Source organism: Myxine glutinosa, unplaced genomic scaffold (assembly GCF_964187855.1).
Source record: "Myxine glutinosa unplaced genomic scaffold, kmMyxGlut1.1 SCAFFOLD_3543, whole genome shotgun sequence".
Lineage (NCBI taxonomy): Eukaryota > Metazoa > Chordata > Myxini > Myxiniformes > Myxinidae > Myxine > Myxine glutinosa.
Window position 1 is genome coordinate 1 of NW_027619635.1, and position 25,358 is coordinate 25,358.

General features: G+C 43.0%; 1 protein-coding gene across 1 annotated transcript; it reads right to left on the minus strand.

The window, feature by feature from the left end:
* Nucleotides 1-2,658: 2,658 nt before the first annotated feature.
* Nucleotides 2,659-25,115, minus strand: LOC144889414 (uncharacterized; the record flags this gene model as incomplete). The annotated part of the gene is made up of 11 exons (XM_078769628.1): nucleotides 25,052-25,115; nucleotides 24,172-24,237; nucleotides 23,007-23,065; nucleotides 22,623-22,686; nucleotides 22,398-22,530; nucleotides 18,564-18,687; nucleotides 11,913-12,017; nucleotides 11,394-11,496; nucleotides 9,574-9,719; nucleotides 4,200-4,272; nucleotides 2,659-2,806 (listed from the first exon to the last, which is right to left on the minus strand). Coding segments are annotated over exons 1-11 (1,085 nt in total), but the record flags the coding sequence as incomplete, so codon positions are not given.
* Nucleotides 25,116-25,358: the final 243 nt, after the last annotated feature.

The window sequence follows — 25,358 nt, forward strand, 5'->3', positions numbered from 1 at the left end:
TCCCCTCCCCCCTCTTCTCCCCCTCCTCCCCCTCCCCTCCCCTCCCCTCTCTTCTCCCCTCCCCCCTCTTCTCCCCCTCCCCCCCCCCCGTTTCCCCTCCCCTCCCTTCCCCCGCCCGGAAATGCCAGGTACTTCCCATGGCCAGCTGTACGTGGGCTGCTCGAGGGTTGGAAAACCAAGCAATCTTTATGTCTTGGCACCAAGTAAGAAAACCAGAAATGTTGTATACCAAGAGGTTTTGAGAAATTGACAATTGACAAAACGTCATGTAGGAAATGTACTGTGATATTGCTCTAAAATATACATGTTCTTTTCATCATATATTTGTCTTATTCTTATTCAACCCGGGCGAAGCCGGGTACCTCAGCTAATATATATATATATATATATATATATATATATATATATATATATATATATATATATATTGCATATATATATATTGCATATATATATATTGCATATATATATATATATATATATACTGTATATATATATTATATATATATATATATATATATATATATATATATATATATATATATATATATATATATATATAAATATATATATATATTGCATATATATATATATATTATATATATATATATATATATATATATATATATATATATTGCATATATATATATATATATTGCATATATATATTGCATATATATATATATTGCATATATATATATATTGCATATATATATATTGCATATATATATATATATATATATATATATATATATATATATATATATATATATATATATATATATATATATATATATACATATAACATATATATATATATATATATATATATATATATATATATATATATATATTGCATATATATATATTGCATATACTGTATATATATATATATATATATATATATATCAGTCACTATGCGACCTTCATATCATCAGTGGAGAACCGCCAGCAAGGTGTCCCATACAGCTGCTGCTGCACCTTGCTGGGAGCGATACGCACCGCCTGCCACGCGGTGACGTTATCTCTGGTATCCACTCATCATATGGAGTCGACCTGGTTGGGGTTGGGAGTTACTAATAATGGTATCTGTAATCTGGGTCTCCAACCTAATGAGCGGACAACATGACGTCATCGCCATGCACGTCCGCCTTGCCTGCAAAGTTCCAGAGGAACCATCTAGCAGTGCGTCATTACGGATTATAAATACAGATACTGTCACAAGTGCATGCAAAACTCACAGTTACCGACCTGGTTTCGCCCTTGTTGGGGCTTCATCAGGGCAACGCAGTGAGGCTTTCCATACACTTGTAACTCTGTGACCCTTTCGGTTTTTATATCAGTCACTATGCGACCTTCATATCATCAGTGGAGAACCGCCATCAGTGGAACTTTGGGAGGGGGGAGGAGGAGGAGGAGGGGGAGGGGGGAGGGGGGAGGGAGGAGGGGGAGGGGGGAGGGGAGGAGGGGGAGGGGGGGAGGAGAAAGGGGGAGGGGAGGGGGGAAGGGGGAGGGTAGGGGGAGGGGGAGGGGAGGGGGGAGGGTAGGGGAGGGGGGGAGGGTAGGGGAGGAGGGGAGGGGGAGGAGGGGAGGAGAGAAGAGGGGGGGGATGGGGAGGGGGGGGATGGGGAGGGGAAGGGATGGGGAGGGGAAGGGTGGAGGGGAGGGGGGTAGGGTGGAGGGGAGGGGGTAGGGTGGAGGGGAGGGGGGGAGGAGCCTTCAAGCTTCAACATAAAGTTTTTTTATGAAAAATAATGCAGATGTATAACAATCCACCAATGCAAGTTCAGAAATGAATGCAGATCCTTTACTTTGCGATACAAACGCAATTCCCGCCATTTCCACTCACGATCGTGGCCTCCACAGTTACCGCGCCTCTTCTTCCTCCTACAACTTCGTCTCACTTCTTTCACTCAAAATGCACGAAATTCTGCCGCATGAAATTATGTAGAGGCCTCGTCGGGGGGATATAAGGTAGATAAGGAAGGCGTTGTAACAGAAGAATCAAAATAAAAGTGGAAGAACATGAGGAAATGGGAGCTATTCTGGACCCACAGCCAAACCCGACAAACCATTGCAATACACCCCGAACGTCTAGCGCCGCCACAAACCACCATGGAATTGCAGGTGGCGCGGTTTTTTTAAACCATTGATATTAAAATAAAACGTAGCCTATAACCACCAGGATTTTATGCTGATTCCGAATCTGTGTCTAAAACTTTTCTCCGATGTGTAGTTCTTGAGTTATAAGCGGACATCCAGACAGACGCACATATATACACACACACACACACACACACACACACACACACACACACACACACACACACACACACACACACACACACACAGACACACAGACACTCCTTTATATATATATATATATATATATATATATATATATATATATACAGTATATATATATATATGTGTGTGTGTGTGTGTGTGTGTGTAACACACATCTCGTTTTTTCATTGCTGTTCCTCACAATTCTATCTCTCTCTTTTATTCACACACACACACACACACACACACACACACACACACACACACACACACACACAGACTATATTCCACACACACACACACACACACACACACACACACACACACACACACACACACACGTGTAAACATGACTATATTCCTTTGGCTCACATGATAGCTGTGGAAATTAAGTTCTGATGATTTGTTCCATCCATAGGCCCCAAGGCCAGGTATGTGGCTTCGCTGGAAGATGATTTGTTGAGAACCTCCTGCTTCTGCTCACTGGTCCAACTGCTGTCGGAGTCATGTAGTTCAGAATCTGTAATTATACAAATGCAGTGGTTGTACGTAAGCATGAACAGCTTTACCAGCTGTAGCCGGAGGTAAGGATTTGATGGCTTTCTTAAACAAAGAACTGATCATTCTGCTGGAAATGCATCTTAAGGGGGCATTATACCATTGAAGGCAAAAAAAAAACATATTTTTACAAATATACAAATGCATCAATTAAAATGTTTGTTTCCTAGTATTGTATATATGTACCAAGTTTGAACGTAAATGGACTTGTCATAGAGAAGATATAAGCTGTAAAGTGGTAATTCATCATTTGTATGCATCTGGTTACCATGGTAACCATGCATAATATAATGCTATGTAATGTATACCAATGTAATGTTCATATATCAAGCAACATGTACATATATAGTTTTGCATATTTTCAATCAAGACATTTTATCAAAAAGTGCATTACTGTGATTCAGTGTTGTTTTTACTGTGTTCAGTGTAATGGGGAGCTTATATCTTCTCTATGACAAGTCCATTTACGTTCAAACTTGGTACATATATACAATACTAGGAAACAAACATTTTAATTGATGCATTTGTATATTTGTAAAAAAATGTTTTTTTTTTGCCTTCAATGGTATAATCTTAAAGGAATCAACGTACTTGTAAAACACCAGTAACTGGTCCAGTTGAATTATAACCTGTAATTTTAGTGATTAATTATGTCAAAATTGTCTCAATAGCTCATGTACAGTAATGGACACAAAAATGGAAACACCTTGGTAAATGAGGGACACCAAGGAACAGCTTCCACACAGGTGTCGCCCGTTTGTTAATTAAGCAAATAACATCCCAGCATGCTTAGGGTCATGTATAACAATGCTGCACAGGCCTGGTTGCCGATAATTATGCCTAGCATGGCTGCAAGAGGAGCGGGCCTCGGTTCTCACCTTGAGCAACTTGTTATCCTGTTGTGTTTGTTCTGCACACTTTTTATTTCCCCATCTCATCTGTTTGTTTATCTTATACTTTTTGTCTCGTTTGTCCTGCATTTTCGTTTGACTTTCCTTTCCTGCTTCTTCCCGGCCTTCCTGCAAGGTGGGAATCACCCAGCAGGCAGGAAGAGCCCCGTGCTACCCCAGCTACCACTTCCCTCCCTCCCCTCTTCCCCTCATTCCTAGTGTCGTCTCTTCCCTTCCCAGGACCCCGGCATGGAGAACAGGCACCATAACTGCGTTCGGGTTTTGGTTTTGAAGAAAGGTCTATTCCACGGCGCATGCAGGCCATACTATACGCACGTGGCAGCCCAACGCCTTATTAAGTGACTTTACATTGGTGTTTCCATTTTTTTTTTGTCCACTACCTGTAGATACATGCATTGTGTAGAACAGAGGCTGGTACAAAGAAGCAAACACACTCACACTTACCATTGCAGAGTGATTTGTAACTGACTATCCAACTCTCATCCCATAAAAGTTTCTGCTTCTGATATTCGAAAAACTACAAAAGAAGAAAAATTGCTCAATGTAAGATCTATTGTGATTGCAACAGGAGCAAATGATGATTCAGTTGATTGTTGGTTGTTAAAAAGTGTGCACTGAGACTTCGCAACCTCAATGTGTAAACAAAAATACTTATTGATGTTCATAGAAAGTTTAAGCTGGTTGTTTTATCATCCTAACATGTAATCAGGAGAGTTCCAGAAGCATGATGTAATTTTTGTAGGTTCTTCAAATTCTCCTTCATGAAGGGAGAGGTTGCGGCAGTTTTTATGAAGCATTTTCATACATATCAATGGAGCCTTCTGTGGAAATGTTTTGGAACTTTCTAAGAGTTTCCTCCGAGGTTTCAAAAACATAGTCTGTGCTGGAGATCGTCCAGCAGGTCGGTGCAGGCATAACAGCCTCATCTGTGATTAATTCCCAATACGACTATAAACAGTTGGATTGGTGTTTCACATACAGAACATTGCATGAGGAAGTGTGCCGTCCCTTGGATGGACATTAAATTGGGTGTCCCATCAAGAGCACTGATTTATGGCCATTAAATATCCCATGCCGTCTTTCATTATGAGACGAGTTATCGCCAGTACCTTGAACAAATTGCAAATTACTGCCCAAATCACCTTCAGTTGAAGGTTGGTGGAAGGCAGCCAAAAACCAGAAGGTGGGAATAATTTTGGCTGTTGAAGAAGTTGTAGTCGTAGTGAAGTAACAGTGCAGCAGATGCTAAATTGAGGCTGGAGTGACTTGCTCTGATAGTGTTGTTGTTACTATGGTGAATGTACTCATCGTTAAATACAGTATCTTAATCTGGTTATATACTGTGGTGAAATATGTTGTATTGTCTCGAGCTGAGTGGAGAGACTATCCGTGTGAAGGGATGACCCTGAGGGAGCTTATATAGACTGTGTCCATTCGGTGCACGAGAGGTGGCGTACTGTATCCCAGCGCTGTAGACTACTGAGATTTAACAGGTACGTAAAGGCTTGCTTGCAAGGAACTAGAAATAGATGTATGCTTTGATTGCCTTTTTATGGAACTACAACAACAACAACAACAACAACAACAACATGCATTTTAAGGCCATTTTCCCTGCTAGAGCGGGGGTTAGCGGTCCCCATGACAATCTTCTCCATCTTGCCCTATTTTCTGCATCTCTCCTTCTTAACCCCCTTGCCCGCATTTCTTCTTCGACCATCTTTAGCCAAGTCTTTCTCGGTCTTCCCCGTCCTCTACTTCCTTCTACATTCATTTCCATCACTCTTCTCAACCAGTCACTTTCATCCTTCCTCAACACATGATCAAACCATCTTAACCTGTTCCTCTTCACAGCATCAATCACAGGCTCTATTCCCATCATCTTTCGCAATTCATCATTTGTCTTCCTCTCTCTCGACTCTCTCTTTTTATGGAACTAATAATCTGCATTCTTTTGTTGTAGGAATGGGTAGAGAAATAGTTCAATAAAGCCTCAATTATTGCAAGAGGTCTGAGTTTGATTCCACGACATTTAACGTATTACAATAATTGTCTTCATCAATATTCATCTCAGTGTGAGCCATGGGAGCTCTGCAGTGGCTACAGCCATTGTAAATGCCAGAAGGGCATCGTTTAGTAAGTTTGAAGATCCGGTTACCTAACAAGAGGGCCTTTGGTGAACAGTGCTGAAGTATCACATTAAAAGGATGCTGAGAAAGAGTCCCAAGTTTGATTTGGTGAGGAGTGTGGTGAGGATGTTTCAGGGTAACCACAAGAGCTCCTGTGGCATGGAAAGAATGTTTTAGCCAAGGAGATCTAATGCAGCAGACAGGACATACAATATGCACTTGGTGGCCCAATGCCCTATATTAAGTGACTTTACACTGGTGTTCCCAACCAACTTATTGTGCTGAAATACCATGAGAGATGGAAAATTACATTTTGACCGGTTTGTGCACATTTTTGACCAATTGTCTTAGAACGCCGAGGCTTGACGAGAATTCCATTGACTAACGGCTTTCGAGGTGCGTGAAGCACACTGCATAATGTCACTTGGCCGATTGTGCACCAGTTGGTTGGTTCGCTCTCATCCACCACCATCAGATTCGAGCTCTCAGGGCAGGTGTGAAAGAAAGGTCGCACAGGACGTCAGAAAAGAAGAGATTTGGTGTAGCAGCCAGAAAGAGAGGGTCGTGGGCTCCGATCAGACACAGTCGAGTCGTGTGGCATGGAAAATGGCACCGCAAATTTGAGTTGAAGGCCAGATCCTGCAGCAAGCACTTTGGAACCACCACAAGGAGAGCTCATGCCCAGATCTTGCAGCAAGCACTTTGGAACCACCACAAGGAGAGCTCATGCCCAGATCCTGCAGCAAGCACTTTGGAACCACCACAAGGAGAGCTCATGCCCAGATCTTGCAGCAAGCACTTTGGAACCACCACAAGGAGAGCTCATGCCCAGATCCTGCAGCAAGCACTTTGGAACCACCACAAGGAGAGCTCATGCCCAGATCCTGCAGTTGGCACTTTGGAACCACCACAAGGAGAGCTCATGCCCAGTTCATGCAGCAAGCACTTTGGAACCACCACAAGGAGAGCTCATGCCCAGATCCTGCAGCAAACACTTTGGGACCACCACAAGGAGAGCTCATGCCCAGATCCTGCAGCAAACACTTTGGAACCACCACAAGGAGAGCTCATGCCCAGATCCTGCAGCTGGCACTTTGGAACCACCACAAGGAGAGCTCATGCCCAGATCCTGCAGCAAACACTTTGGGACCACCACAAGGAGAGCTCATGCCCAGATGCTGCAGCAAGCACTTTGGAACCACCACAAGGAGAGCTCATGCCCAGATCCTGCAGCAAGCACTTTGGAACCACCACAAGGAGAGCTCATGCCCAGATCCTGCAGCAAGCACTTTGGAACCACCACAGGGAGAGCTCATGCCCAGATCCTGCAGCAAACACTTTGGAACCACCACAAGGAGAGCTCATGCCCAGATCCTGCAGCAAGCACTTTGGAACCACCACAAGGAGAGCTCATGCCCAGATCCTGCAGCAAGCACTTTGGAACCACCACAAGGAGAGCTCATGCCCAGATCCTGCAGCAAGCACTTTGGAACCACCACAAGGAGAGCTCATGCCCAGATCCTGCAGCAAACACTTTGGGACCACCACAAGGAGAGCTCATGCCCAGATCCTGCAGCTGGCACTTTGGAACCACCACAAGGAGAGCTCATGCCCAGATCCTGCAGCAAACACTTTGGAACCACCACAAGGAGAGCTCATGCCCAGATCCTGCAGCTGGCACTTTGGAACCACCACAAGGAGAGCTCATGCCCAGATCCTGCAGCAAACACTTTGGGACCACCACAAGGAGAGCTCATGCCCAGATCCTGCAGCTGGCACTTTGGAACCACCACAAGGAGAGCTCATGCCCAGATCCTGCAGCAAACACTTTGGGACCACCACAAGGAGAGCTCATGCCCAGATCCTGAAGCTGGCACTTTGGAACCACCACAGGGAGAGCTCATGCCCAGTTCATGCAGTGAGAATGATGGAACCGTTGTGAGCTGTGTTGTGCAGCGCAAAGTTCTTCAATCAATTGCACAAACTTTCTCTACTTTTCCTTCCCCTTGTATTTCTGTCCTGTGTAGGTCTATGTGATGAAGATAGTTTGAAGTTAGGGGCGATCGCTTGTGTTTTACAGCTACGTAGGTAATATAAGCACCTGTCTACCCACTGCCACAATTCTTTCTATCTCCTTACTTATTATTCATCACACGTTGTTACCCTTGCCTGAGGAGAGGGTATTGCATTTGAGTCCGTTTGTTTGTCTGTTTGTCTGTCGTTTGTTTGTCCGCACAGAATAAATATGATTTTCTCTGCAACCGTTGATCCTGATTGACAGGAAATTTTCACCATAGGTGCAAATCCACCTGCATACATTTTTATGATAATTATGACGTCATAGGTCAAGTGGTTCGGCCGCCATCTTGGAAAAAACCGAAAAACTTTGCAACTCTATATTTCCGAAAGTACTGAATAGAAAAAATTGAGACATGGCTCATTGTAAAGAACTCTCCATGCGGAATAAAATATGTTAATGATGATGTCGCAGGTGCCTCCACTATGACGTCATAATTCGACAAGTACAAAACATCATCCTATCAAGATGAAATTTCTTGAGCGTCATGTAGGCATAAATTTGTGGTGGGAAAAAATAATGACGTCATCGGTCACGTGGTTCGGCCGCCATCTTGGAAAAATCGAAAAAATTTCCAACTCTATATCTCTGAAAGCACTGCATCGAAAACATTGAGACATGGCTCATTGTAAAGAACTCTCCATGTGGAGTAACATCTGTTAATTATGATGTCATATGTGCCTCTATTATGACGTCATAATTTGACAAGTACAAAACTTCTTCCGATCAAGATGAAATTTCTTGAGCATAATCTAGGAATAAATTAGTGGGGGGAAAAAAATAATGATGACGTCATCGGTCACGTAGTTCGGCCGCCATATTTGTTTTAACACAAAAGCCTTAAAAACTACTGAAAATACATCCTGGCGAGGGTTTGTCATCTGTGATTTTTCTTTTTTGTTTGTTTTGTAATGGAGGTGTACTTTTTTTTGGTTCTCACGTTGATCCTCTTGCTTCTTGAAATAGAATAGGTGCATACATTGGATGAGCGTGCGTGAAGCCAAATTGCACCAAATTCCTAATCGTAGTTTGAAATCTGGGTTGTTGTCGTCATCCTCTTAATGTCTGTATCTCAACTCAAATATAAATAAGGCCTCCCTACCTCTCAGCTGGCCTGTGAAGTTATTTTTTAGTGGAATCGGGATTGTAAAGACGGATTCCGTTACAATAAATATCATAGAAAATTTGTCCATACTCGTGTTTGAAATCTGATTCAAGTTCCACAAGCATCATAGTGCTCTCCTCCAGTCTCCCCCTGGAACCTTTCTTTAGCAGAGATGCCTGGTTTTCTTGGGAAAGTTTCTTTGGTAGCTTCATTTCTGTCTTTTAAACCTTCCAGAGGAACTTAGAGATAGTTCTACGAGCATTCCACAGAGACAATCCCACTGATTGGGAAGCCAAAGAACTGTCCATCAATTGTTCAACCCAAGGTGAAAACCACCCAAGGGTTCTTCCTTCTTATCATTATTAGCCACCCAGATAAAAGAGCTCACAGCTATTACATCAGGTTACTGCAACCTTCGTGTTGAGATTAGATGATGGCCAGAAAATTATTATTATTCTTCTGCTTATTAATTTGTTCAAATATGTTTTCAAAGTGTATCCAGGCAAGTACCATTACAGTGAGGAAGAACGCCGTGCACACCAGCGAGATTGGCACACCAATAGCAGCACGTGTGCCCAAAGACATCGGACAAGAACCGCAATCGGCAGGACAAGTTTTGCAGTCCTCATCCTCCTCACAAGTATCATCACCACACACTGCACGAGTACATGGGAGTAGGAAAGTGTTGAGGGAAAGGGATGTGGAGGTGGAGGGTGGTGGGCGGGGGGGGGGGGGGGGGAGGTTGGGTGTTAAGGGGGAAGGATAAAAGAAAATAAGAGAATGGAGTTACAAGAAAATTGCATTTGGTGATCCCAGCCATAAGTTCATCAATATAATGTGATTTTGATGAGTAAACAACAGTTTTATTGGCTAGTAGGATAGCCGAGAGGTATGCACACTTACTTGCCTCTGAGCTGTCTAGCATATGGGTTTGAATCTTTGACCAAAATGCCTGACCAAGCTCTAAATTGTCATCCTGGTGTCTCACAGGCAAGGTGATGCATCAACATGTGTGCCATCCCTCACATGGACATTTAACCGAATGTTCCATCTGCCAACATTAGCTGGTGGATATTAAAGATCCCACTGCATCCTTAGTGAAGAGTAGGTGTGTTATCACCGGCATCCTGACCAAATTCTAACTCCCTGTCCAAATCTACAGGGGGGCACTGCATCAGCAGCAGAGCTGAGCTCCCAACAATGATGCAACCAACAGCCACGGGCAGCATACAAAATGAATGAACAATTTTAACATAGCTCCATAAAAAGTAGTTCAATTGGAGCAACTCAGGTGAACGAGGTGACCAAGCAATTGGTCCACATCTACTGATCCACTTGTCTGGGAAGATGGCATTCAAGAACCGTCACACAGTCAAAGCACAGTGGCATGAACACCATCTTGCTAGAAGAAGGTGCTACCTGAAAGGTTTAATCATTAATGTTCACGGACAATGAAATTCTGCAACATTGCAGAAGGACATGCACCATTAATTTATTGCTTCTTTAAACTAGAGAATTCATATAACTCTATGCTGTGCAGTATTGAGAAACGAGGACATGGGCGGGGTCTGTGAGCGGCAAATTTGATTGGTCAGATAATTATGTAAAATGCCATAATATTTTGTCCAGGTACTGCTAAACGGAAGATTTTTGAAAAAGTCAAAGTGTTCAAGTATATAATTTAATTGAAGTAAAACAAGGATTTCACCATAGGAGCGTCTGCTCCTTTAGAATTTTTAGTGATAATTATGACGTCATAGGTCACGTGGTACAGGCGCCATCTTGGAAAAACTTTGCACCTCCATATCTCCGAAACCGCTCCATGGAAAAAAATTGAAGCGTGGCTCATTGTAAAGAACTCCGCATGGGGACTAAGTGTTGTTAATGATGACGTAATTGGTGCCTCAATTATGACGTCATAATTCGTCATAGGTCACGTGATCTGTAGTCATAGGTCACGTGGTCACTTTTTCCTAAAGGCTGTAGGAAAAAAAAAATCGGAAGTTTACCGCCGTTGACGCAGCGTCTTTTACGCCACCTTATTTAACATGTTGCATCAGTTCTTCATGCCTGTTGTGTGTGTCCTTTGTGACGTTCTTAAAAACAGTAAGTTTCCTGTTTGGAAGGATTTTCAATTTTGTTTGATTGATAGACAGACTAAAGAAATTGCCTAACTACTGCTGGGAAGGCAACGGCAAACCGATGTACATGTTCCCTCATGTTTGACATGGGACAAGACCAGGTGAGCTGAGCTTATAAAAAGGACTTCTGCCCCGAAAGCTTTGGCGACAGAACTTAAAAAAAAATAGCGGAACCAAATATACACCTACCTGTGGCTGGCAGGACAAGAGTCTGAGCTTCAAGAGCTGCCTGCATGTGACCCACTCGGACATGAGCAATTAATGACGTGACTCCAGTGTGAGATAGAACTACCTGCACGACACAATCAGAGCACCTGTTATGACAACGGACAAGCTTGTGGATACGTGGGAACCGTTATTCCAATTATGCATGTTTTATATGCTCTATTTTTTGGAACCCAAATGCACAGCACATGCTTATACGACTCAAAAAACATTACACAGCAAACTCAATTACACGTGGTAGTTAAAATTGCAATACATTCATCATTCCTGCAAGAATTACAAGATACACCAACAACAACAACAACAACAACAACAACAACAACAACAACAAAACAAGGAAAAGGAGATGCAAGCAGCACGAAACCATAGAACATGTTGTGGCACAAACTTTCGCCTCTACTGATGAGAAACAACATTAACATGATTCACGTGTGAAGGTGACAATGTGACATTTTAATGCCCAATTCATTTAAATGCGAAGACCTTGGCGGTCCAATTGCACCGACTCATGAGACCGATCAGTGAAATGGTGTGTGTGAAGATTTTCCCATCGTCTGGGATCCATGGTCCACAAATGCCACCATCCACCTGCAGAAGATGAGGAAAGAATGAATTTCAGGATTATGTGGTTTTCAGACCATCCCAGATTTTAAACCACGTAATATTTCCTGATAGACTGGTGGAAAAATGTTCAAATTCCACTTCAGGGGGTACGGAATGTTAGGAGCAGGCATCCATGTCAGCTAGTTAATATGACCCATACTGAACATATTTCAGGTGGATGCCCATTGATTTGGGCCTTTTTAATTTTTTAATACCAAAAACAAAATGGCCGGACAAATAGAAAATGTATAACTTAGAAAATGTCTGATAACTCCAGTTGTACTGAAGCTGTGGTTCTGAAATTTGACATATATCATCGCAGCAATACCAGTAAAGTGTCCAAGAAGTATTAGGCCATTCCATAACGAATTGATAAAGTTATATACAGATCAGTCACAAAAATGTACAAAAAATCTCAAAGCTGAACTCTGTTAATTTTCAAATCACGCGACTTATCTTGACTTTTACTGTGGGTATGTTTGTGTAGTTTGGTATATTTTACTCCAGTGATACCAGTAAGATGTCCTGCAAATATCATGCCAAACTATACATATTTGATAAAGTTATGTGCATATTTATATACAATAGTCAGATTTGACTATTAAGAAAAATATGTTAACCTTTACCAAAAATATGGTTCTGAAATGTTGCATTTGTATCTCATTGATACCTATGAATTGTTATAAATATATGAATTGTCCTAAATATATTGATGCAAAGATATTATGTTTTAATCACATGTTAAAATCATTTATTATATAATAAATTATTTTAGCATAATGTGATTTTAGCATATGTGTTTAAAACATAATTTCACCAAATCATTAGGCGTTAAACCTCTCACAAACTTGAAACTCATTATGGAAAGATTCACGTATTTTCTGTTCGTATCCACCATGTTGGGCGCGGCCGGAAGTGCCTCGTTATCAGGTCAGCTTCACTTCCGGTGTTTCCGCTTCCGTTCAGCGTCAGTGTTGCCTGATGTTCAGACCGATGACCGATGTTTGAGATGAACTTCAGCTTTTCACCAGCTATACAGGTGCAGCATTGATCTTTTTTGGCTTGAACACGGACATCTTTACGACGGGAAAACGCCGATTGAAAAGTTTGATACCTACAGCCCGCAGTCCGGCTATCGTGAAGTCGGGCTGCACAAATTTCAATTTTTTATAGGATTCGACATTACGGCAGTAATGGGACGGCACGGTCGGGACGCCACGTAAAAATGCCGGCAGAAACTGGCTATCATATTATGCAATTTCTGATGTTTGCAGGATGTGGTGAACTGAGTTGAGCTTCAACATGGAATCCAAGGTAAAATGCCAGAGCCAAAAGCGGAGTTTTGACACAAGTACTGACTGGACCCTCTGCATCTTCTGTCAAAACAGAGACCCAAAGAAACCAACGAGAAACCTTGGAGACGCCGGAATTCAAAGAGTCCGTGAAGCCGCTGCAGAGCGCAAGAAGTACAATGACTCTGAGAACTGGCACACTGTTGAAAGAATTCAAAACATTGACTTTAAGGAAATCACAAAACAGACTGAAGTCCTGAATCACAAAGACTGCTATTCGACGTTTACAAGTTCGTTCAAAATAACTCGACTCAGGAAAAAATATGAAAGCACTCTTGCCACCTCAAGCAGTGCACCTGAGACAAGTTCACCACCAAGACCATCTCTACGCAGTAAACTGTCCATTATGGACACTGTTTTGTGCTTTTTCTGCCAAGAGAAAAGTTGCAAACAAACGTATTTGGTCGCTACCTTTGATGTTTCTGACAAAATTCTCCAAGGAGCTCAAACAGACCCTGTGTTGCGGTGTCGCCTGGCAGGAGTAAGTGATCTCGTGGCTGCTGATGCCAGGTATCATCTTAAGTGTTATGTACAGTTCAATAGAAAAGCATCGAAATCTAGTACAAGCACAACTCAAACGTCCAGAGATATCTGCTTTGAGAAAGTCGCATCTGAAGTATCGACTGGACTGGCCCGAGGTGAAATCTATATGCTTCTAGACGTTTGGGAAAGGTACAGGTCTTTGCTCAGCGAATTCGGCATTGACGCTGGACCATACCGGGACAATAAATCCCGCCTCAAAGAGAAACTACACCGACTTCTTCCAGGACAGATCAACTTTGTACCTCAACTCGATCCACATCAACCACAATTGTTGTTTTCCACACTGTCATCTAAGATCGCTGTTCAGACACAGAAAAGGCGTTCGGATGAAATGGAGACAAAGAGAAATATGCATGATCTTAGGCCAACCCAGTTCTCGCGCTCAGAGACAGAAGAGTTGTTGACCTTGCATCACTGCGCGTTACGCATTAGAGGTGACATCAGTTCTCGTCCAGGCCTAAATAATTGCACGTCAGTTAGTAAGGAGAGTGCCGAAAAGATTGTACCGGAGAGCTTGTTTCTATTCCTCAGTATTTTGCTGTCTGGGGAAGTGGACGGACAGGCTGACGATAAATTTGTGAAGCGAACTGCTTTGAGCATAAGTCAAGACCTAGTCTACGCAGTGTCGAAGCACAAAACGCTCACACCAAAACACGTTGGACTTGGCCTAGCAATTCATCAGGCAACACGTTCAAAATCGTTGATTGAACTCATCCATCACGCAGGACACTGTCCCAGCTATGACCAGATACGTAGACTGGACACAACTCTTGGAGTTCAAAATCTGCAACACTTCGCAGATTGCAACAATACTCCTGTCCCTTCAAATATATCATCCAACAAGTTTTGCCAATACGCTGCTGATAACATCGACATTATCGAAGAAACGTTAGATGGTATGGGGACGTTTCATGCGACGCAGATGGTAGTTTACCAGAGAGGGACCCCTCAACATCAGCAACAGGAAGTACTTCCTCTTGGAAAGTCAAGGTCCTTGAAGGTCCCTCCCGAACTTCATCGTTTGGAGAAAGTCACTCGCCAATCTTCTCGAGAAGATCCTAAATTCACAGCCACCTTGAATGAGACGATGTTTACCCCAGATGATCAGGTGTCTGACGAAGCTTCTGCCCGAGATATGGCCTGGATTCTCTCTCGCATCTATGGCTCTAACAGTGACGATGTGCCAGCGTGGACCGGGTTCAACCAAGTTACAACACAAGACAAACACGAGCTCTGCACAATCGGGTATTTGCCGCTCCTCAACGCCCCGGCCCACGAGAACGACACGCTGTGGACAGTTATGATGCGATGCCTGAGGATTTCCAACATTATAAATCCTGGCCAGTCCACAGTCATTACTCTGGACCAGCAGCTGTACTGCAAGGCCAAGGAAATACAGTGGGCAAACAGTAATGAATGCAAAACGATATTCTTGCGACTTGGGGGGTTCCACATTGTCAAGAATTTCATGTGTGTGATTGGAAATCATTTTGCAGACTCTGGTCTTACGGAGGTGTGGGCGGAAAGTTCCGTTTTTGGAGAGAATACAGCTCAAAATAACATGCAGGCCAAATCGTACAACCGGGCTATTCGTGCACACAAGCTAACATTTGAAGCTGTTTGGAAAACACTCTGGCCGACATTCATCGTATGGGCTAAAGATCACCAAGTAGAAGAAGTTGAGCTCCAAACATTATCAGTCCACGTCGTAGAAGCTTTGGAAGCACACAATGAGCGAGATGTGACCAGCAACAAAGTCAAAGCACTGAAAGACGCAGTTCAGCACTCCAGAATAACAAGACTGTTGGACGACTTCCAAGAGACACAACCACCCACTACCAGATTTTGGGTGACGTACATCAAAATGATCTCCATCTTGTTGCTGTTCCTGCATGCAGAGAGAACTGGAAATTGGAACCTACATAAATCGTCCTTTGCTGCAATGTTACCCTGGTTTGCTCAGTATGACCACGCAAACTACACTCGCTGGGGGGCAGTTTATCTTGCTGACATTATGATCCTTGAAACAAGCCACCCCGATGTTCACCAGGAGTTCATGAATGGAAATTTTGTGGTCAAGACAACCAATAACACATTCAATCAGCTATCGACGGATCAAGCCTTAGAGCACGTCAACAAAGTCGGCAAAGTTGCCGGTGGTCTTGTAGGAATAACGAGATCAGAAGGAGCAAGAGATCAATGGTGCCTCACATTCAACGAACGGAGCAGAATAGTAGACGACACAAGCGCCATGTTGGACATGCATGCTACAGATGAAGACTACAACCCTTCTTATGTAAAAGAAGCCGGACCCTCAAGACTAAAGCGGGACAAGGAAGATGTTCAGAAGATTGTCGACCAACTGAAGAAATTCGGCATTTTTCAACACCAAAATCTAGCTGTCGTTAGCCTGGCCACTCGAGATGTAGCTTCTCCTCAAATAACGGAATGTCTTCTGACAGCACATGCACAAGGGCAAGACAAATTGAAAGAATTTGTGGGCTTACGTCTCATCATGAAAAAAGTGGGATTCCATGACAAGCTCAGACAGTCGAAAAGCCTGACGCTGAAAAGCATGTATCAGGTCCAGAACAAAAATTCGACTCTGAAACAAAAACTCGTCAAAGCAGACCGTAACCTCTTTCAACGCTTGCTTGTTTCAAAAGAAGCTGGACGCGAGGTGGACCTGAAGGAAATCCTCAGCCATGAACTTTCGCCGGTTCCTCTATCACTTGCAGACACATCCGGAGCAATGCGATCCACAAACAAAGCAGCTCTCGGAAATATCCTTCAGACAAGAACAACTGTAGAGAAAGAGCCGCCGACAGCAAATCTGAAAACGTGTGTAATCATCGATGGCCAGGCACTTGTTCAAGCAATCGGCAAACCTGCAAATGCCCACAATTTTGGACAACTCGCAGACCGGTTCGTAGCCTCTGTCTTCAGTCACTTCAGTGACACTTGCTCCAGAGTTGACGTTGTGTTTGATAGGTATGAAGCACATACCATCAAGGACACCACTCGGATTTTACGGACCGGGAAAACCCGGCCAATACGTCGCAAAGTGGACAACAGGGATGTGCCATTACCCGTCAACTGGAGGCAATTTATTGACCTCCCAGAAAACAAGCAAGACCTGGAACACTTTTTGAGCATGGAGCTCATTCGTCAAGCAAGGTCGACTCAACCGAATCGTGAAGTCGTGACATCTGGCGGATTCCATGACCGAACGGCGGTTGAGTCATCCCGTGGAACGGACGTCAACTCCCTCAAATCAAACCACGATGAAGCTGATACCAGAATATTGTTACACGCCAAGTCTGTGACAGATCTTGGGTTTGAGCGTCTGATCATTTGTTCCAGGGACACAGACGTCCTTGTTCTCCTCGTTCACTTTGCCAGTGACTTATCTGGAGAGCTTTGGTTGCAAACGGGAACAGCGAAGCAACGGAGCTTTGTTGCTGTGCACGCTGTAGACCTTGATCCAGCTCCCCGCCACAATCTTCCAGCATTCCATGCCCTCTCGGGCTGCGACACAGTCAGTCAATTTTGTGGCATTGGCAAAACAATAGCATGGAAAACGTTCATCAAGAACTGTCCCTTATTGGACGGGCTCGGACGCGGCACACTTACTGAAAGAACACTGACAGATGTAGAGAGCTTCATCTGCAGACTGTATTCAAACAATGATAACAACACAAACATCAATGACGTGCGTTTCAAAATGTTCCTCAAAGGTCACAAAGAACCAGAGAAGTTGCCACCAACCCGATCTTCTCTGAAGCTGCATATCAAGCGAGCACACCATCAGTGTACAATTTGGCTCTCTTCACTGATCGCACAACCAGATATATCTTCCCCGGTGGGAAATGGATGGAACAAGGACGGTACAACTGGAAATATACTTCCTCATTTGATGAGTGATAAACCATTTCCAGAGGTTTACCTCAAGCTTACACAATGCCAGTGTAAGAATTGCGAATCTCACAGATGCAGTTGTCGTCTTAAGGAGCTAAGATGTACCGCTGGTTGTGGTTGCGCTGACGGAACGTGTCGGAATCCTTTGAACAGTGCCCAAGATGACTCGGACTACACCACCGAAGACTGATGTTAATATTATCCCAACACAGTTTTTTTTTGAAATCAAACGAACTTCATCAAAGTATGTCCGTACATTTGTACAAGCTCAATATAATGCATCAAGATGTAATTTTCTTAGATTTTCAGAGCATTTTTTCATGTTTGTCTCTCCATAGGGAAAGAAATAGATAAAATATCACTTAGATCGTTTGAGGAAGATGTGTGTATTATTATAATATGTCCAAATACAGCAAATTTCATTGTTATCCTGTATAAATACAAAGTTGTGTAATTTTATTACAATCCGGAGTTTTCAGAGTTTTCGATAATGGCGGCCACTTTGTTTTGGCTGTATAATATTTAAAAAGGCCAAATTTGATGGGCATCCACTTGAAATATGTTCACTATGAACCACTTTAACAGTCTGACATGGATGCCAGCTCCTAACATTCCGTACTCCCTAAAGTGATTTCTAGGCCCCTTTTCAGATTTTGCCTCTAGTCTATGACATCTGACGGACGTGTCATGATCGTGAATAAGCCTGCGGCCTTGTTACCATGAAGGTTGTGGGGCACGAGTGGATATTGGCATGGTGGACGCAGCAGTTTTCCGCATTTGCATTGCTGTAATGCTCTGGACATTGGCCTTCCATACAGAACTTCTTCGCTTCTTCCTTTGTTCTGCACAACCGAAAATACACTTCAAAAACGAACTTGTATAATCATCCACCACCGATGAAATTTCCTTTGGGAGGTCGACAAGAGTCCACCTGTTGGAATCCTTGGAATGGCATCAAAAAGCACGACAAACAATACAGGTTTTCTAAAGAGTCTCTAATTTGTGTTTTTGCAGTTTTAAATGCACCAACATGGCCAAGAACAATTAATCTTTACGGACATTTCTGTGGTAATAGCTCAACAAAAATCGAGTCACAACCAGCAGATGATGACGATGAAGACTACTACTACTACTACTACTACTACTACTACTATTACTACTACAACTACTCATACTACTACTACTACTATTACTACTACAACTACTCATACTACTACTTCTACAACTACTACTACATCTACTACTACTACATCTACAACTGCTACAGCTACGACTACTACAACTACTCATTCTACTACTTCTACAACTACTACAACTACTACAGCTACTACAGCTACTACTTCGACAACTACTACAGCTACGACTACTATAACTACTCATACTACTACTTCTACAACTACTACAACTACTACTACTACAACTACTCATTCTACTACTTCTACAACTACTACAACTACTACAGCTACGACTACTACAACTACTCATTCTACTACTTCTACAACTACTACAACTACTACAGCTACGACTACTACAACTACTCATTCTACTACTTCTACAACTACTACAACTACTACAGCTACTACAGCTACTACTTCGACAACTACTACAGCTACGACTACTACAACTACTCATTCTACTACTTCTACAACTACTACAGCTACTACCTCGACAACTACTACAGCTACGACTACTACAACTACTCATTCTACTACTTCTACAACTACAACTACTACAGCTACTACTTCGACAACTACTACAGCTACGATTACTACAACTACTCATCCTACAACTTCTAAACTACTACAACTACTACAGCTACTACCTCGACAACTACTACAGCTACTACTACTACAACTACTCATACTACTACTACTTCTACAACTACTACAACAACTACTACAGCTACAATTACTACAACTACTACAGCTACTACTACTACAACTACTACTACAACTACTACAGCTACTACCACAATTACTACAGCAGCTACTTCTACAACTACTACAGCTACTACTACTACAACTACTACAGCTACTACTACTACAACAACTACTACTACAGCTACTACTACTACTACAACAACTACTACTACAACTACTACAGCTACTACTCCTACAACTACTACAGCTACTACAAATACTAAATCTACAACTACTACAACTACTACAACTACTGCTACTATCACTACTACAGCTACAACTACTACAGCTACTACTGCAACAACTACTACAGCTACTACTACTTCTGCAACTACTCATACTACTACTACTACTACTACTACTACACCTACTACAGCTACTACTACTACAGCTACTACTACTACACCTACTACAGCTACTACTACTACAAGTACTACAGCTATTACTACTACAACTATCACAGCTACTACTTCTACAACTACAACTACTAGAACAACTACAGCTACTACTACTACAAGTACGACAGCTACTACTTCTACAACTACTACAGCTAATACTACTTCATCTACTACTTCTACAACTACTACAGCTAATACTACTTCAACTACTACAACTACTAAAACTACTACAGCTACAACTACTAAAACTACTACAGCTACTACTACTATTTCTACAATACTACAGCTATTACCTCTACAACTACTACTACTATTACAATATTACTACTACCCTTACAACTACTGAAACTACTACTACTATTACTACTACAACAACTACTACTACAACTACTACTACCATACTAATGAATGAACAGCCCCAATTATTCCAACCTTCTTATAGAGTTGTCTGTGAGATGTTTTTGGCCCAAGTCTTTCACGAATCAGCTGGCCAGGCCTGAATTTTGACTGAAGGTGACATGAACTTTTTATTTGTTCAGGGTGTCAGCCTCAACTCCTAAACACACTAACTGTAACGAGTGGTCACATGATCCTGTACGACCTGAAACAAGGAAATAAAGAGGCTATTTGGCCCATCAATGCCGCGTTGCATTCCCATGATGACGGTGTTGCACTCCCACGTCGTCGGCAATTCAAGTTACTGAATTAAGGTCCACCAGGGATGATCAAAAACACCAAAATGGCTTCGTCTGTGCGGCGAGTTGCTGAACGAGGCGAACTTGTGCTCGGAAGAAAATAAAGCACAAGAAAAAGGTTTTTAATTCAAACGATTTTTGAGACGTTGCAGTTAAAAAAGCAAATCCGTCAGTTATTGCCCCTAAAAATCACGATGGTAATGACGTCATCTGCGTGACGTAATCAAAGGAAAAATTGGCTCTGCCCGCAACGGATAATAGCCGCACAACTTACCTCAGACTCGTCAGAAAGTTAATTTTGTGAACATTTTCTGATCAAGAATCCTCTGACGGTCAAAATTATTATAAAAAGTACCCGCAGAAAAACGACCCTCGAGATGAATTCGCGGGTCACGTGGGTAATAAAATCGTCGTTTTTTGGGGTGGGGCCAATCGACCATAAAAGGACACCCAAAAACATTCATAACTTCCTTACAAGTTATTTATTCAAAAACAAGGGACAGTGATTAAGTGTTAAGTGAAGCCATATCCATTAATGAAACCAAACATGATTTTCTGTGTCTGTGGCCTTTTAGCAGTAAACGTGGGTGCAGCGGTTTGGAGGGATTGGTTTGGAATTCTCGACCATTGGCATAGAATAGATAATGACGCTCCTTTCTTCTTTCACACAGCTGCTGCCCGGTTCAACAGGAAGAATGAAGACAAGACGACTTACCCTGTCTATGAGACTACTGGTAACAACACCATCTACAGCGGTGCACAAACTCACAGGATAACTTATTTCCTAACACAGATCCCTAAGTTACAGGGAAGAACAAGAAAGAGCAATCAGAGATTGCGGACCCTCGCCGATTGCGGACCTCGTACTTTCAGTGGTTTTTAAGGCTTTTATGTTAAAATAAATATGGCGGCCGAACCACGTGAGCGATAACGTTATTATTTTTTTTTTTCTAAACTAATTTTTCCTACATTATACTCAAGAAATTTCATATTGATCGGATGAAGTTTTGTACTTGTCGAATTATGACGTCATAATGGAGGCACCTATGACATCATCATTAACATATTTTATTCCCCATGGAGAGTTCTTTACAATGAGCCATGTCTCCATTCTTTCTATTCAGCACTTTCGGAGATATAGAGGTGCAAAGTTTTTCGGTTTTTCCAAGATGGCGGCCGAACCACGTGACCGATGACGTCATAACTATAATTTAAAAAATTGCACAGGTGGAGATGGTGCATCTCCACCATATGGTGAAAATTTCCTTTCAATCGGACCAAAGGTTGCAGAGAAAATCATATTTATTCTGTGCGGACAAACAGACAGACAGACAAACAAACGGAGTCTAATGCAATGCCCTCTCCTCTGGCAAAGGTAACAATGTCTAAAAAAAACAAGCATTCAAGCACAACTGGGGGTCCATACGTTAACCCGAATGTCTGAGCCCAATCCCTTCCCCCTTCCATGAATGTAACAATACTTTGAAAAATTATTTCACAGGTTAGAAATTTTAAACATTAAATGAATTCTTGAACGTACCGAAATCTCAGAATATTGTTTTTCACAGCCCACTCATAAAAAGACTCTTTCACGGTGAGAGAGTACATCACGTTGAACTCAACATTACTGGCTATTCTCTTTGGTGGACGGATCAGCCAGGCCATCTCCAAACCTGAAATAGCAACATTATAAGCAATGTTTACAAACCTCTGTTTTAACATTTTGTATTTCCAGTAACAATTACTCGACTTCACAATACATTACAATGCAATTGGTAAAGATCCATATTTGAACATGAAATCCTCTGAGCATCTATAAAAATAAAAGGCTGTGTGTGTGTGCGTGCGTGTGCGCATATGTGTGTGTGTGTGTGTGTGTGTGTGTGTGTGTGTGTGTGTGTGTGTGTGTGTGTGTGTGTCTGTGTGCACTTGTACGCATGTGTATGTGCGCGCGTGTGTGTGTGTGTGTGTGCGTGTGTGTGTGTGCGCACGTGTGTGTGTGTGTGTGTGTGTGTGTGTGTGTGTGTGTGTGTGCGCACGCACGCGTGTGTGTGTGTGTGTGTGTGTGTGTGTGTGTGTGCACGCGTGTGCTTATCCTCCATAACTCCAAAACTATGAAACCGAGCGACCCCAAACTTTGCTTGCATACCTCTCGACCTACAAGAGAGTACATGAATGTAAACTGGGTGTTTGGATGTGTTTGAACACCTTTTTTGAAGATGATTAACGAGTGATCATAACAAAAAAATCCAAAAAAGCCTGACCAAAATGGCGGCCCACCATCTTGGTCAGCCCACTGTCACATCGCTGGGTTCTTAAGCCGCCATTTTGTTTCGGCCTACTGAGATTGTTCAGCCCCTAATCGGGAATGTGAGTTGGGTTCAGACCACCGTGAGGCAGGTTTCTTGCGGATACGTGTGAATATTTGAAAATACAAGGGTGTCTGGAGAAGAATAAGGTAAGTCTTGTGTTTGTGAAGTTTGTAGTTTTTAATTTATCAACGTTTTAAAATACTAGGGCATGCCCGTACTATATATAAGCTAGGACGTGCCCGTACGTGGGTGCCCGTTCCTTGCCAAAAAAAAAAAAAAAAAAAAATTTGTGTAGGGGTGTGTGTGTGTAAACATCCTAGGGCGTGCCCGTACGTGGGTGCAAAAAAACATGCGTGCAAACAACAACAACAAAAAAAAACTTTGAAACCACGTGGCAGTAACGACCACAGAACCCCCCCCCCTCTATTTACATGAATGGTTTGGTCCATTCGCAACGACCACAGAACCCCCCCCCCTCTATTTACATGCAATGGTTTGGTCCAAAGCGAACGGTTTGGTCCATTCGATGTGATTCGATGATTCGATGTGAATGGTTTGGTCCATTCGCAACGACCACAGAACCCCCCCCCCTCTATTTACATGAATGGTTTGGTCCATTCGCAAAGCCAAAGCGAACGACCACAGAACCCCCCCCTCTATTTACATGAATGGTTTGGTCCATTCGCAAAGCCAAAGCGAACGACCACAGAACCCCCCCCCCCCCCCCCCTCTATTTACATGAATGGTTTGGTCCATTCGCAACGCCAAAGCGAACGGCGAACGGCTAAATCGCCATAGCTCGGTAAGTACTTGTCCGATTAATTTCAAACCTTGAAAAGGCACATCCTCGGGTCCCCAGCAATATACCTGGCAAGTTTCAAGTATATCGGACCGGTAGTTGTCGAGAAACAGCGGTCACAGACAAACACACAGACACACAGACACACAGACACACAGACACACAGACACACAGAGATTACTGGAATTATAGATAGATGGCACATGGGCTGGTCTCGGCTTGGTCTTGGCTGGATGCTAGGTCGCGTTGTTTTAGGTGGATACAGTTGTCTAAAAGAAGATTTTGGTTAATGTTATGAACATCATTGTGTGCCTAAGGTTGTAATCATTTAATTTATGTTAGGATGGACGATGGATGGCTGAGGAACATGTTTTATGACTTTGAAAATAATTTCCTCTGGTAAAAACGTTTTTTGTTTTTGTTTCAAACGCCATCACAGGCTTATTTCAACTTGGATTATATTTCTGTTTTTGGTTTACCTCCCTCCCCTCCCCCTGTCCATTCACTCACGACTTCCACCCCTCCTCATTTCCCTTTCCTCCCCTCTCACACTCCCCCAACCCAATTCCGTCCCCTCTGCCACCTCCCTCCCCCTTTCCCCTCCCCTTCCTGCCTCTCTCCCATTCCCTCCCCTCACCTCTCCCCTACCACTCCCCTTCCCTCCCCCCTCTCCTCCCACTCCTCTTCCCTCCCCCCTCTCGTCCCACTCCCCTTCCCTCCCCCCTCTCCTCCCACTCCTCTTCCTCACCCTCACCCTCGTCTTCCTCACCCTCCCCTCTCCCTCTCTGCTTTTCTTGTCTCCACCTCTCCGCTTTCCTCTCGCTCCCCTTCCTCCCTCCCCTTCCTCCCTCCCTCGCCTTCCCCAACCCCCTTCCCTATCCTTTCCCTACCTGTATCCCCTTTCCTCCCCTTCCCTCCTCCTCCCTCTCTCCCTCTCCCCCCCCCACCTCTTTATATTCCAGGCACAAAGCAACTCTGTGTTGCCCAGCAACGCCGGGTACTTTTGCTCGTGAATAAATAATGAATGGTGCTATTTTGCTTTGTTCAGAGGGAGTTTTAAAAGTGACAAGATTTTCTATCAACCTCTGGAATTCCCCTCAAACTCAACCTCATGATCCCCCGTGTTCAGAAACACACTGGTGAGCATCGTCGCACACAACAGACCATCTGTTTATTACATATGAAAATATGGTGGATTGTATGGTCTCCCCCCCCCCCCCCCCTCACCCCCAACTGTATGCTTCATTATTTAAGGCCATTTCCTCCCATTCTTCCACTCTCCTAAAATCAATGAATCAATAAATTCCTTATTTAGTGCATTTGATCCAGAAACTAAATATTAATGCACTTTACAACTGGAAGGATATGATGTAAGTAAAGTGAACATCAA